Source organism: Alternaria dauci, chromosome 8 (assembly GCF_042100115.1).
Source record: "Alternaria dauci strain A2016 chromosome 8, whole genome shotgun sequence".
NCBI classification, from domain to species: Eukaryota; Fungi; Ascomycota; class Dothideomycetes; order Pleosporales; family Pleosporaceae; genus Alternaria; species Alternaria dauci.
Genome location: NC_091279.1, coordinates 1,007,761 through 1,021,214, shown reverse-complemented (window position 1 = coordinate 1,021,214; position 13,454 = coordinate 1,007,761). Strand labels below are relative to the sequence as shown.

Below are 13,454 nucleotides of genomic sequence, written 5' to 3'. Positions count from 1 at the left end.
ACATCTGTCAGACATGAAATCAGGTTACCCAGACTCTGCGTGCTAGGGAATAGACCGCAGCGCCGTTTGGCGCCATGCCATACAAGGGAACAATCGGACGCCCCTCGATAGTTGCCTGGGTAGGGTATCAGTGTATAAAGGGAAGATTGAACACTCTTCACGTAGGTGCCTAGGCAGGATGTTCGATTTTTCCCTTGTATAGCGGCGAAAAGGTGCATGATAATCTTAGTATGATGTAGTAGGTTCGTAGAATGCGGAGATACATTTAATAGGAAGAAAAGAGGACAGGAAAGTAACAGTATATTCTTGTCTTGCATGATCCTACACTTTAGGTCCTAAGATACACTCTTTTCTGCTCCTGACTCGCTAGCAGCCCCTGGCCTGCCTAGCACCGTATCAGCTAGTCAGATCCATAAGATAGCTTACAGGGCATACGACCATCACTGAACAGGCTCTAGGTACGACAAACTCGAAAGGCCGCTTGACGAGTGATGTCAATTCCAGACTATATATATGGTTGTGATCTTGATTCTTTCATCAAGCATTCTTGGTCCAACGGTAGGATAATTGCCTTCCAAGCAATTGGCCCGGGTTCGACTCCCGGAGGATGCACAACATCCTTCTCACGATTGCGAGACGACTTTTTTTTGCTGGTGGTTGAGGTGAGGATCGAGGTACGGCACTGGTGACGCACGTGACGGCCGATGTTTTTGGACAAGCTGAACTACACTATGTGGGGCTACTAACCTGCATCACACTCTATGCAGTTGCTAAACAGAGTGTCAAAAACGTCTTTTAAGAAGAGTAAGAACAGTCAAGAACTTAGAATGCGCCTGTTGCACAGTGCTCGGGTGTGACCGGGATGCTTATGTCTGGGTCACAGCCAGTAGAATAGACGCCCCTTGTGCGTATTACTCACAACACTGTGGCTATGCAGTATCGAGCACCAAAAAATAATAGGCGTGAGGTTCCGCATATGGTTACTTGTATCAACATTGGTGGTGAATGATTATCTAGTAAAAGGTTGAACCAAGACGAAGAGATCGTGCTATCATCACTGCCAGCAGCATACGATGAAATGAACGTGAGTTTAGTTATATCCCATATCGATAAAATCATCGATTGTGATGACCTAATTACAATCCCGACACCACCGCATTTAGAGAGTGAATGCAAACGACCACTACCGATACTAAACAGATCATACAATCCTATAATAACCCATTACCTATAATTCCATTGCTATGCCACGCCTGCTCATCGAAAGGAGGGATGTCGTAATTTGTCGTCGTCCGGTCATGCCACGTCAATCTACTCGATGCTAATTTTTCGAGGCTGAGGAGCCTGAGCCTTGGGAACGAGGATGCTCAAGATACCGTTCTTGAGGCTAGCCTTGACGCCGTCTTGATCGACACGGGCAGGGAAGGCGAAGGAGCGGTGGAACTCTCCGACTGAACGCTCGCTGACCCAATACTTGGCCTTGTTTTCGTCGTGCTTGGAGACGTCCTTGTTGTCCGACTGCTTGGCGACCTTGTTGGACTCGCTAGGGTCGTCCTCAACAGTGGGCTGGTGGCCGAGCTTCTTCTGTTGAGAGCCCTCGCCGCCCTCAATGAAACCCTGAGGACGTTGACCTTCCTCGCGGACGTGCTCGTGGCGGCCAGAGACGGTCAGCGTGTTGTTGTCGGTCCATTCGATGTTGATGTCCTTTTGCTCGACACCGGGGAGTTCGCCGTGAAGCTCGTAACCTTCTTTTGTCTCCTTCACATCAAATTTGGGAGTGAAGGATCGGATGTTGTTGAATTCGCGGTCGATGTTGCGGAAGGCTTGCCTATCGTACTCATCGAAGAGACGGAAGATAGGAGCAAACTCTTGAGTGAATCGTGGGAAGAGAGACATTGTTGCTGGTGTGGTGGTAAGGTGTCGAGTGGCTGTAGTCGTAGGTTTCGTGATGCGGTTGAGTTGTTGAGGAGCTCGTCGGATGGTTGTGCGCAGTGATTGCATAGAAGACTTGTTGTTCTTTGTTATTCTGATGACGAGCTGTAGGAGCGGCCTCGAGGGCTATATATATTCGAGAGACGCGCTTCTCGAATCATCGCAAAGTGCGGAGAACATTGGTGCTGTGTAGACCAAGATGTTGCAGGAAGCGTCGGAGATGGCTCGGGGAGTTTCTAGGGCTTTCGAACACGATGTTTGTCGTCATGGCTTCGTATGCAATCAGAAGACATCATGAGATGAGAAGCTTCCAGCTGCTAGAGGGGGTGGTCGCAATGGCATGTATCCGGATGATCCTGTTTTGAGAAGGGGCAAGCACCAACTAGAAAGTTCGGGGTGGTGGCTCAGACCAGGTCACGTGACGCTGATGCTCGAAGTTTCCAGCACAGCGGAAGCAACATGTGGTGCAAGTGCTGTCCGAGAGGTATGCCACTACCCCGCGATTGTGGAATACGTTGCGTGATGCTGGTCTGATGAACTGTATTGATGTGTCGTTGGCTCGTCGCGCCAGTGGTGCGCCGCTCCGATGCGCAAGCTTCGATCTGGCATTCTCCCGCTACCTGTGAATGTCTCGGATACCTGGCTCAGACCATGTTTCCAGCTGATTTCTTCCTCTTCGAAGTAAGTACTCAATGGTCCCAAAATCCTTTTTGCCGACATCTCTATGCTTGTGAAATTCAGATCTGGGAATATCATCAGCCGCCGCACCAACATGTTGCTCAGTCTATCTTGCCGCACCTTGCAAAATCTCGGAAATGCGACTGCGTCTCCTACGGCTGTATGAGTAGAATATAGAGTTGGAGGCATCGCGATAGCATACCCTTGGCTTCTGCTTCACAGCTCTCAAGCATTGTCGGTAGAGTGACAATACGTCTCTCTGAAGTCCTGACAATCGCACCATCTCGCCTAGAACCGAATGTTTCGAGGGATAGAAGACTGCACACTACGCAAAGCTGCGAATGACAGCGGCTTTCGAGTGCAGTGCAAGTGGCGGCGAACGCAGCCTTTGCCGAAGAGCACGCGCTTCAAGCCCGAAGCGGCTAGTGCGATTGGCTGAAGATTCCTATGATGTTGGCATCGCGTGCGCGAATCGCTATGCACCTAAGCAAGCGCAACAACGCATTCTACCTTCACTCCCGCGACGATTCGTGCACAGGGAATAGGGCAGCAGCGCCTGGCTCCGCAACCAAACTACCACACACACAGCTGCAGTTACATTCCGAACGCACATTATGCGTATGCGTCACATAAACAAGAAGTGTACGGCGGACGGCAGATAACAGGCAAGTTTCATGAAACAGCCCGCCTGGCTCAAAAGACTATCGCAATGAAAATTACACTGATGTGTTGGAAGCACGAACTACAGATCACCGCTGGCTTTCCGTACATGCCAAATTCCATGTAAGCCAAGCTGCACAGAGACAATCAGGGCGCGCTGATACTCTCGCGTAAGTTCAGTTTGACTTTGATATCATGCGGCCACACGAACCACTGTTTGTGAAGATCCCATTCTTTGCTCGGATCTTCAAGTTCAATCTGCCGCAACGTCAGCTCTCGCGTATCAAGTTGACAGTAAGCAATGCATACCTTGTATCTTCCGAACACCGTCGCAACTACCTTGTATACTTCGATCAGAGCTAATGGTCTGCCAATACATATTCTGTTCCCTCCTCCGAATGCCATATCTGCGTCTTTCATCTTCTTGGTCCTAGCCTCGTAAGCGCCAATTTCCTCTTGTTCGCTCTGCAGCCAGCGCTCCGGTCGGAACTCATGAGTCTTCGCGCCAAAAATGCTCTCACTATAATGAATGACCCATGGATTCACGCCGACAATTGTTCCGGGCGGTAATGTCTCCCCATTAGGTAGCGTGAGACCGGTTGCTGGCACGACACGTTCGAGAATATGGCCAACAACGGGATGCATACGGAGGCCTTCTTTGATACATGCATCGAGGTAAGGAAGGTGCTCGATTGCAGCATAAGGTGCAGGGAACGATAGGTTTGCAGAAGCAAGTTCCTCAATGAGGCGTGCTTTTGAGGCTGGCGACTTGAGAATATAGTAGAAGATAGCCTTTATCACAATGGCAAGGGTATCGGCACCGCCGAGAATCTATAGAAGCGAAATCAGTTGACTGCCTATCCTGACGTAGCTGTGAGATACTCACATTGATGATCATGTACCCAATAACCTCATTGTCAGTGACAAGCTCAGGAAACTCCTTTTTCGCCTCGAGAAAGCCATTAAGAAAGTCGTACTTCCCATCGCCAAGTTCGGGTTTCTGCATGCGCTCCACAAAACGCTCGACAGAGAAACCGGCAGCAACAGAGAAGTCATCGAACTTGTAGAGCGAGCGTGGCCATTTTGGGTTCTTTCCAAGCCACTTGTCAAGGGCAGGGATTTGGCCAACCTATGCGAGGTCAGTAGAAGTTCACATATTGATAATAGTTGTGATGAGTCGCCAAGAACATACTACCGAGAAGTAGCGCATCACACGTTCAGCAGTCTCAAGCATACCGCCAACGTCCGTGCCCTGTTCCATGAAGCCAATGCGCTTGCTCCAAGTCATGTCGCCCAAGAAATCCCAAGCAAAGAATGAGATCCAGTCATCGATATCGCATGTCTTGCCCTTATTAGCACCTTCCACGAAGCGAGCGTCGAGTTGAGTGCATAATATACGTAGGTTGTCGTTCATGATACTTTCGATTTGGAGAGCGTTTCGAAGACTGTACAACTTTTGAACAGGTTTGACACCCTTAGAATGGAACTCGTTGCTGCGTGTGCTGAAGATATTCTGGATGATGTGACCATCTTGAAGGGCATCGTTAATGGACTAATGTGGTCAGTATAATGGATGTGTATCAACTACTGCTTGTATCTTACGTAGTACTCGCTCTGTTGAGATGTTAGCAGCCATCATACATGACATTCTCACTGTACGTGCTCACCTTCAGGTACGTTCCACGGGTGTTGTAGATGGTCTTGATCAGACTAGCATCAGCAACACTAACGGTGTTGGGACCGAGACGAACAAAATCGCCATGGCGTTCGTGGAGTCGCCTCTGCGTTTCGATATGAGTTTGTCCATAGTGGTTCAGGAAACGCCAGATATCGGTGAATTTGGCTAAGAATGGACCAGGTATAGTTTTGAGTGGTGATTTTAGATAGGCCAGAACATATCGAGTAATGAGAAAGATTGCTCCGAGGCCAATTGCCTTTACGAGTACCCCCGTCAATGCCATCGTGTCACCTTGCTACGTGCATGCAACGTGATTCAGAAAAGAAAAGAAGGGTATAGATGGAAGGGGTAACGAACAAGGCAACGTAAGTGACAAGGTCTTGACCTACCATGCAGGCCGACCACTTTATGGGGACTGTTGCCAACTACCCGCATATTCAAGCCTGCATCTGGTGGGATGGAAGGTGGAGCTAGAACCCAGCAGCTTCGGTTCGGCGGCCGTGGTGCACTGAAACCGAACAAGACTTACCAGGGCAAGGCAGGGCGCCGCCTGTATAGCTCTATGGAGCAAATTGCTTTTATCTGCCACCCCTTTATCGCAATAACATGCACAATGATTGGTCGCAGCAGACAGGGTGAGCATCGGGGAAGCGGACTTGCGTGCTAGTAAGGGTGTGGGAGCGGGATTTGTGGAGTATCATAGTACTAGCGGAAACTAAAAATGCAGGTCGAAATGGAGGGGTGAAAGGAAAGCGGAGATTGTTCAAACTTGCGGTTCGAGTGTACGTAGGTATCGTAGCTTCGCGAAATGTACATGACACCGCACTGTGGAGATCTTGATGGTGCCTGCATGAGAAACATGGACTGGAGCGCGTACCATCGTTCTGGAAAACAACCTTGACGGATCACCTTCCTTCGTTCCTTTCCGCTCGCGATGCCGAAATTGATCCTTCGCATGTCAAAACGCCACTACCTAGGTAGGGACTAATTCGCCGAAGGGAGCTTAGCCAGTACTCGACCCCAACGACTAGTGGCGCGAGCAACGGCCCGTCACGGAAAGGCCAAAAACGTTCTTGTGCCACCTGACATGCATGTCATGGCATTGTTCAAGAAAGAACGAATTCCGGCAATGCCATCTTGGAGCCACCTACGTAGCACGAACTGTCCAAGGTTTCGCCATGGACCAGGCTAACGCACCGTACAGGTTGCCAGAGAAGGGATGTTACGAGATAAGGCCTCTGCCCACGGGATAAGGGATAGCCGACAGCCGTACCCTGCAGAAATCGCGTATTTATTGGTTCTCATGTCGTTGCCGAACGGTGAAGGAACGTGCCTCTGCTCCGCGTTGACGTGCCAGCTAGGGCAGCTTTGTCGGATAGGGTGTCGACCGTCAGCGAATCAGACGAACCGGACCTAGCGACGACGAAGCTCATTCGACTGCGGATCGTGTCAAGTCCAACTCGAGCAAGAAAAAGCAACTGCCCAATCCTTCGCACTCCGCAAGCTGTATAGGACCCACGACATCGCCGCGCGGCATACACGACTGGAGCAGTTAGCCTGTCAGTGTCGAAGGTAACTTTGCTTTCAACGAATTCACTGCATGCAGGTCGACTAGTATGCAGAGCAAAGGAAATAAGAGACGCAGTGGGATCACCGTAAAGCAACCACAACAACCCCACCAGCGTCAATGTCTGCTTCGAATGTGACAGTGGTATGCTTTTTCGAGGGCTTTGTCTAAATGCGTCTTCACCCGCAGTGCCTTTTTGCAGGGCATGTCAAGTGACAAAGATGGCAGCAAAGCTTTGGCACTATGCCTTATTTGATTGCCTATGCAGGTCCTGAACACTAGCCGGTCGTTTTCGCTTGGGAGATTGGGCTCGTTCAGTTTTCCATAGGTGTGAGAGATGTGCATTGGTCTGCTCGATCCTCAGACTTGACGCAAGTATGTTTGTTCTTCAGCATGGGTGTCGCAGTTCGTCGGCGCAAACAAGGCTGTAAGTATGTCAATTCACTAACACTCCTTGCCGCCACTCGAGTTGTTCATCTGGAAGATAAAGCGATCGATACCAAGGATACGCCGTTCATTCAAACCCCATCCTTTCCCCAGTAGCACATCTCCTGCTCCTTCGTACTTGTCTTACGATTAGGCGACATCACTTCCAGCGATATCCTCACTACGGGAAGTAATAAAGCAGAGAGCGAAGAAACAAAGGTCTTCACTACGACCTCAGCTTGACCAGCCGCCAAGATGGGCAAACCAGCAGACTTTGCGGGTATACTCAACGGAGTAATGTGGTCTCAGGTGGTCCTTGGTACTGTCCTTGTTGCATTGCGAATGTACACAAGACAGTACGTCGTAAGAAACGTCGGATGGGACGACGTGTTGATGTTGGTCAATTTAGTATGTTACGCAGCTTTCTTCCATGCGACAAAAGCATCGCTTCACGAATGACTGATTCAACATTCATCGCAAGCTCCTATAACTGACTTTCTCAGGCTACCTTTATTGGCTATGTCGCCTGTATATCGGTTGGCATTACCTATGGTGTTGGCAAGCAAACAGCAGACATCGTTCGTCTCGACCTCAACTACTCTAAATCCATTATGTGGGAAGCCATCGGTCAAGGCATATGCATCATGGGAATAGCTGCTTCTAAAGGCTCAGTAGCGCTCTTCCTCTTGCGCATCGTCCTCAAGAGATGGCACATCGCGATCCTCTGGTTCTGTATAGCCAGCACGACAGTACTTTGCATCATTACGACAACCATGTTATACACTCAGTGTGTACCTTCAGCATTCTTGTGGGATCAAACAATCAAGGGTGGCTATTGCTGGCTCAACTTCACCGATGTTGGCCTGACTATGGGTGCTTGGTCTGCAGCCATGGACTTTGTTCTTGCTCTACTTCGTACGTAACCCTGCTGCGCATTGATTCCAAGGAAGCCACTGATTCAGACTAGCCTGGCACATCATCATGGGACTGAACATGAAGCGCAAAGACAAGATCGCAATCGCATCCGGTCTTTCACTTGGCGTTTTTGCAGGCGCGTGCTCCGTCGTCCGGACTATCGAACTACAATCTTTGTCATCCGTTGAGAACTACGTATACGACACCGCAAGCATGCTTCTATGGTCCTCCACTGAGGTATTTCTCACAATCGTTTGCGCCTGTGTACCTGTCCTCCGTCCGTTATACGTCCGCATCAGATACGGTTCCCGCGGCGACTCTTCAGATCAACATTCATATCCGCTCAAGGACTACTCCAAGTCCAGGAGTAGTCGTGGTATGGACGGAAGCAAAAGGTCGGAGAAGATATACATGGGCCCTGGAGAGAGCGTGTTACAGACAACAGTTCGCATGGGTAGTGATACAGCGAGCGAGGAAACAATACTTAGGGAGAGTCACGCCAACAATGCATGGAATGGTGAGCCAAGGACAAAAGATTCCAACGATATCATGATCACTACTACAGTCACTTCGAGGGACGATTACGTGTAATCGTAGTAGGCTGTATAGCGCAAATTATCAATGCTGGTTTTACACCTTTGCTTGGAGGAACAATAAACATGACGCGTGTTACCCATCGAGTTCTTCATCGTTGGTACAAAGCTAGCAATAAAACCGCACGAAGATGAATTCAGCTATTCACAAAAAATTCAAAAGCCTGCAACAAAGCCACATACTGCTAGCTTCACCGTGGATCAACGTTGTATCAAACTTTGCTTGACGTTAGCGATGACAATGCATCCTGCATCTGTCAAGATGGTTTTTACAACAGCAATGTGCGCGCCCAACGACAAAGATCGTCAGTATTTTCTCCACCCATGGAGATTTGAAGATAGCGACACCGAAAGACGATGAATGCCTTGACAGAATAAGAAAGGTTTAATACACATTGTGCGTAAATATTTCTTCTGCATGCAGGTGGACTGCGCGGAGAGGTTCCCTGGTGAGGGTGTTTCCCCACACCACCTTTTCAACAGAGAGAAGTTGAACGACCAACTAGTGTCTCTGAGGCCCCTGCCTCTGGAAGGAGACGTCTGTTCTCTTTTTTTCTGACTGCAGCTGTGCCTCGGTGGTTCGCAGCCCCACAATTTTGCCCTTCGGCAGCTTGTACGGGTCCCGCCGCTGCCGCTGCCGTCGCACCACTACTGTGTTGATCGCATTCCTTCCACCTCTTTAATCTTGCTTTCTGGATCCACTTTTGTTTTTTGTAGATCTAGGAGGTGTGCTGCAGCAAAATCCGTATACAGTACGTTCCCCACCAGCTCATCGCGTTCCCCGCTCGGATAGAGTGAGATCCGTTCCCACCTCGAGTACAGTCGTTAGCCCCAAGGCGCTCGAAGGGTTCTCAGATGAGGATCGTTGTGGCTTGCCACACGATTGCATGCCTGTGAAAAGCGATTTCTGCTTTGCTTATGTGATACCCTGGCCTGCTTCTTGATGATCAGCAGCACTGTTCAATCGGGAAGCTCCTTGACACAATTTAGCATGAAGCCTGAGCGCAGCATTGTGCGTTAGGCCGATTTTCTCTCTCTTCTCACAGATGTACGGTCGCCCTGATGTAGTGTGTTTGGAAACGCGAGCTGATTGACCAAGATGCAAAGGAAGAGATGGAAGATATGCAGTTGTCATTTGCTCGAATCTGAGTGTAAGCGATGCGCCTTGACGGCAATAGCGGCAAGGGAAAAAGTATTCACGACAATGGGAAGATGCTCCCACGATCCATTGCCACCGGAACGACTGAGAAAAGGTGCAATCATCTTACAGTATAACGGGTCGACGTACGAAGACAAGGCTTTCTTCTCAACACAACAAGCTCTTTGGTGATCGCATGAACACCTCGTGAATACCGAGATTATTGTAGCCCTTTACAAGGTGCAGGAATTTGTGTACGGCACAAGCTTAGCCACACCTCCCTTCTTACCAACAGTCTGATTAAGCTGCGACCAAGGTCCGGGGGAGACCGCTTCCGTATCCTTCGCGCTACGATCCTCTCTGTCCGTCAAGGCTCGAGAGCAATGCGATGGTGTATAGCTCACAGGATACGACACGTGGGGTTCTGGACGGTGGCTTGGGTCATGTTCTTCCTGTGTTTCGGGCTCAACAGGTGTTGATATAGATAGTCTGCGTGGGCCTATCGCTCTGTCAGCATGTCGTAGGACAAATTTGGGCGAAGATCCGTTGATCCCAATCCACTATGAGTAACCTTACTGTTGACTAATCTTTGGCGCTGAAACTCCTTATACTCGTGTGACGGAAGATACGAGCCACATCCTGTCAGAGTACATGCACGGAACATGGAAGACCCCCCCGTATCACTACTACCTGGACCGGATCGTGCTTGAGAGTGGATTTCTAGGAGTATCGATGTGGGAACAGGACCGCTATACGAGGCTTCGCTATCGCTAAGCTCGAGCCTGCTAGGCCAAGGCTCATGCTTTGAGAGGTTAAGATGAGCACCCACATAATCCAGCTCTGTCAGATCAACAGATTTCTTTGCGACTGGCGATTGTCTCCTGGCTCGAATATCGCGACGAAATTGGTCCTCGCGGGCTTGGATGCGGTCTGGGCGGATATCCGAGTCCCCATTGCTAGACGCCATTCTATCCGCATGTGGTGAGATGATGTACGGTGTGAGACCTGCAAGTACAAGATTTGAGAGTAAGATAAAGGAATGGTGGTAAGCGTGTCAGGCAAAGCGACAAGATGATGGACCGGGGTAGGTGTCCCACAGCTGATATGATATTACTCATGAGAGTTGCCAATACTCCAGAGTATTTGGAGAAATATCGACAATACTGACCATCCACGGGTATATATAAGACTGAATAAGCGGCTATACCATGTGCTGGCGGCTCGCACATGATTTTGTTCGGTGGATGAATCGCTAACGGTGCTTCCGACATTTACTCATGCAGGTCAAGTTCCTACCTACAGGAACGACAACAACAAACATTTCATGGAACTAGAGAATCCGGAGTGGCCGCAAAATAGATTTCAGGTCAGGGTTCATGAATGAGTCTATCCCCCAAAACGTCTTTCTTTGCGTACGGCCTTGCCGTATGTGACGAACGGTAGCCCTGCAACAACCTTGGAAGGCGCTAGTGCCCGTTCGTTCCTTGGATCCGAGCATGCTGAAGCGTCACTGGTGTGAGCCATCTACTTCGGCTCGCTGCCACCTATTAGGGTCGTGGTCAGCTCATGTCAGGGTTTATATGGTCTGCGACGTAGATGGATAGGATCAGGATGCAAACATCCTATCCGCCGCTAGTAATACAATGTTGTACCTATGCCTTTGCAAAACCATCGGGTGAGGGTATCATGTTTGGATCCTTGAGCCCACGTCAATCCAAAAACGTGTGCACTACCGGCAAAGTTCGATGAAACCTTGGTAGCTTTTACTGTCGAGTTTGCGCGTCAGCTACGGACACTTGGAAATATTTTCGATGTATTCTTATCATGGTGTGCATAGAGTAAGCATGATGGTGGTACAGTTCGCGCATCCTGCCGTCCCAGTCCATTGGCGTGGGTGGTGGCTGCATAAGCGGAAAGCACATGCGTCATAGCAAGACATGGTCAAACACTACTGGCAGAGAAATGTGCACATGTCAAGATCTTCATGGGTCAGTAGCAGCAGAGCAAAGACTGCAGTGAGCGCATTAGCATGGACTTGTGCCTAGCTCGTGATATCGCAACACCCAAACCAACAAAGAGAGCACACAACCTCGCTATTGGCGCATATTCGAAGTACTGAGGTAAAGGTTCATCCATAGAATGATATCGCTGAGCTGCAATAATACCCAATCGTTACCCAAGTTCGACTCATGAATGCTGTTGCTTTCCAGGCGACGTAGCCATAAACTTCTTAGTCGACGTTCGCGCTCACCGGAAGCAAGCCTTCTGACCACTAGATACTGCGGGCGGGACAAACCTAGTTCGTAATATACCAAGTGTCTTACTTGGACTTTTCTTTGATGCTGCGGTATGCCAGAAGTTGTTCTACCAATGACTACTCAGACGTGTTGCACAATTCAGGCAATGGTCTACCAGGGTAATAGACAAGCCGTGAGACTTGGCTGCATGCGGCATGAACCAAACTCGTGCCACAATGATCGCGCCTGTCACAAGGACCGACTCGGTAGTCACCCGTATATCTTAGGTTGAGGCATATCTGATCTGATCAGCAACGTCGGATCAGATATCACTGCCTACCAGATTTCATGTGCTGCGATCTAACGAGCTTGGAATTGAGTGTCACCCAACACTGTCCCTGTCTTACATCACTATGGGTAAGAAGGAGACAGGTTCCAAGTTCGCGTCACGTAGGGGGTTAGACCTTATAGAGTAGCTGCGCTGTGTTCATTCTGAACACTATCCACAGAGCGAAGGCGATATGATTCATTCAACTTACCTAAAACCATGAATTGGGGCCGTGCTATTGATGCGGGGTCGGGCATGCCGACCTTATCAGCCTTGCCGGCACGTCATTGTACATCATTCCTCCCACGGCCTTGGTTCAGGGAATGGGAAAATTACGAACCGTGACCACGGTGGAGAAGGAGCGGTGAAATGAATTAGGTCGGCAACGGCGAGTCCGAAGCTTGACGCCAGGTGATGCGCCATCACAACTACAGCGCATGGTGCCAACTAGCTAAACGGTGTTTTCGCGATGAACGCGTGGAAAGAGAACACTCTGTGTCACTGATGAAAGATGTTAGTGGACAGGACTAATGGGGCAAGCGTCGGACCTACATATGGGACAGATAAAATATGAACTTCGGGGGGTTTTGGAACTCAAGCGTGATGTTTCCGCCGAAAGGTTATTCGGTGGTGGCATGACGTCAGCATTACTGCTGTAAACACGGACAATCGTCAAGTGCAGGAACAACTTACACTGTCTTCTTTCCGATACGTTTAAGAACTAGAGTTTATTTGAGAATGGTTGATAATGATTTCGAGAGAAAGAAGAAGAATAAAACTTACCTATGACTTTGGCAATTCAGGCACAGCTGCTTCCCCAGTCTCCTACCCGCCCTTCTGTAACACGTCTTACCCAAAGTTTTCTAGATATGTGCTGAGTGTGTTCGCTCAATTCATCATCGCCATGATATATGTGGATGTTCATACACTAACAACCAGACATCATACCTAACCTTGGACAGGGTACGAATGCATTGGGACTCGTTACATGTCACCGCCAAATTACTTTCCGCTATCCGCGTCTGTAACTCAATCAATCGACGACAAGAGCTCGTTTCTATGCGCTCTGGCTCCTTGACGCTCTCTCTGTTGGGCACGGTTGTGCTTCTCGATAAGTTCCATCGTGTGCTTGGTTTTCAACTCCTGAGGGAGAGTGACAGGGTTGCACCAGTAGTCCATAGGGGATCCTATGGAGAAGTGAACCCAGGACTCATCCGCCACGCTGCCGCAAACACATATCATATCGAATGATACTTTAGCGTTCTTCTTGACTGCGCGATGCGTTAACCCACAGTCTGGACA

The 13,454-nt window shown here is 49.4% G+C and overlaps 3 protein-coding genes across 3 annotated transcripts; 1 reads left to right on the top strand and 2 right to left on the bottom strand.

Moving 5' to 3' along the window:
* Positions 1-1,088: 1,088 nt before the first annotated feature.
* On the bottom strand, positions 1,089-2,648 carry ACET3X_008286 (uncharacterized protein). Its single transcript, XM_069454443.1, has one exon. It carries the CDS (start codon positions 1,999-2,001, stop codon positions 1,312-1,314), a length of 690 nt encoding a protein of 229 aa, XP_069303888.1. The 5' UTR covers positions 2,002-2,648; the 3' UTR covers positions 1,089-1,311.
* A 769-nt stretch (positions 2,649-3,417) lies between these two features.
* On the bottom strand, positions 3,418-5,231 carry ACET3X_008285 (uncharacterized protein; the record flags this gene model as incomplete). The annotated part of the gene is made up of 5 exons (XM_069454442.1): positions 3,418-3,528; positions 3,580-4,101; positions 4,157-4,399; positions 4,463-4,822; positions 4,938-5,231. 5 exons carry the CDS (start codon positions 5,229-5,231, stop codon positions 3,418-3,420), a joined length of 1,530 nt encoding a protein of 509 aa, XP_069303887.1.
* A 1,965-nt stretch (positions 5,232-7,196) lies between these two features.
* Positions 7,197-8,447, top strand: ACET3X_008284 (uncharacterized protein; the record flags this gene model as incomplete). Its single annotated transcript, XM_069454441.1, has 3 exons — positions 7,197-7,349; positions 7,445-7,856; positions 7,909-8,447. The coding sequence occupies 3 exons, from the start codon at positions 7,197-7,199 to the stop codon at positions 8,445-8,447; spliced, it is 1,104 nt and encodes a 367-aa protein (XP_069303886.1).
* Between the last annotated feature and the right edge of the window lie 5,007 nt (positions 8,448-13,454).

Coding starts and splice junctions, on each gene's coding strand:
- ACET3X_008286 (XM_069454443.1), bottom strand. CDS start 2,001: ATGCAATCACTGCGCACAACCATCCGACGAGCTCCTCAACAACTCAAC.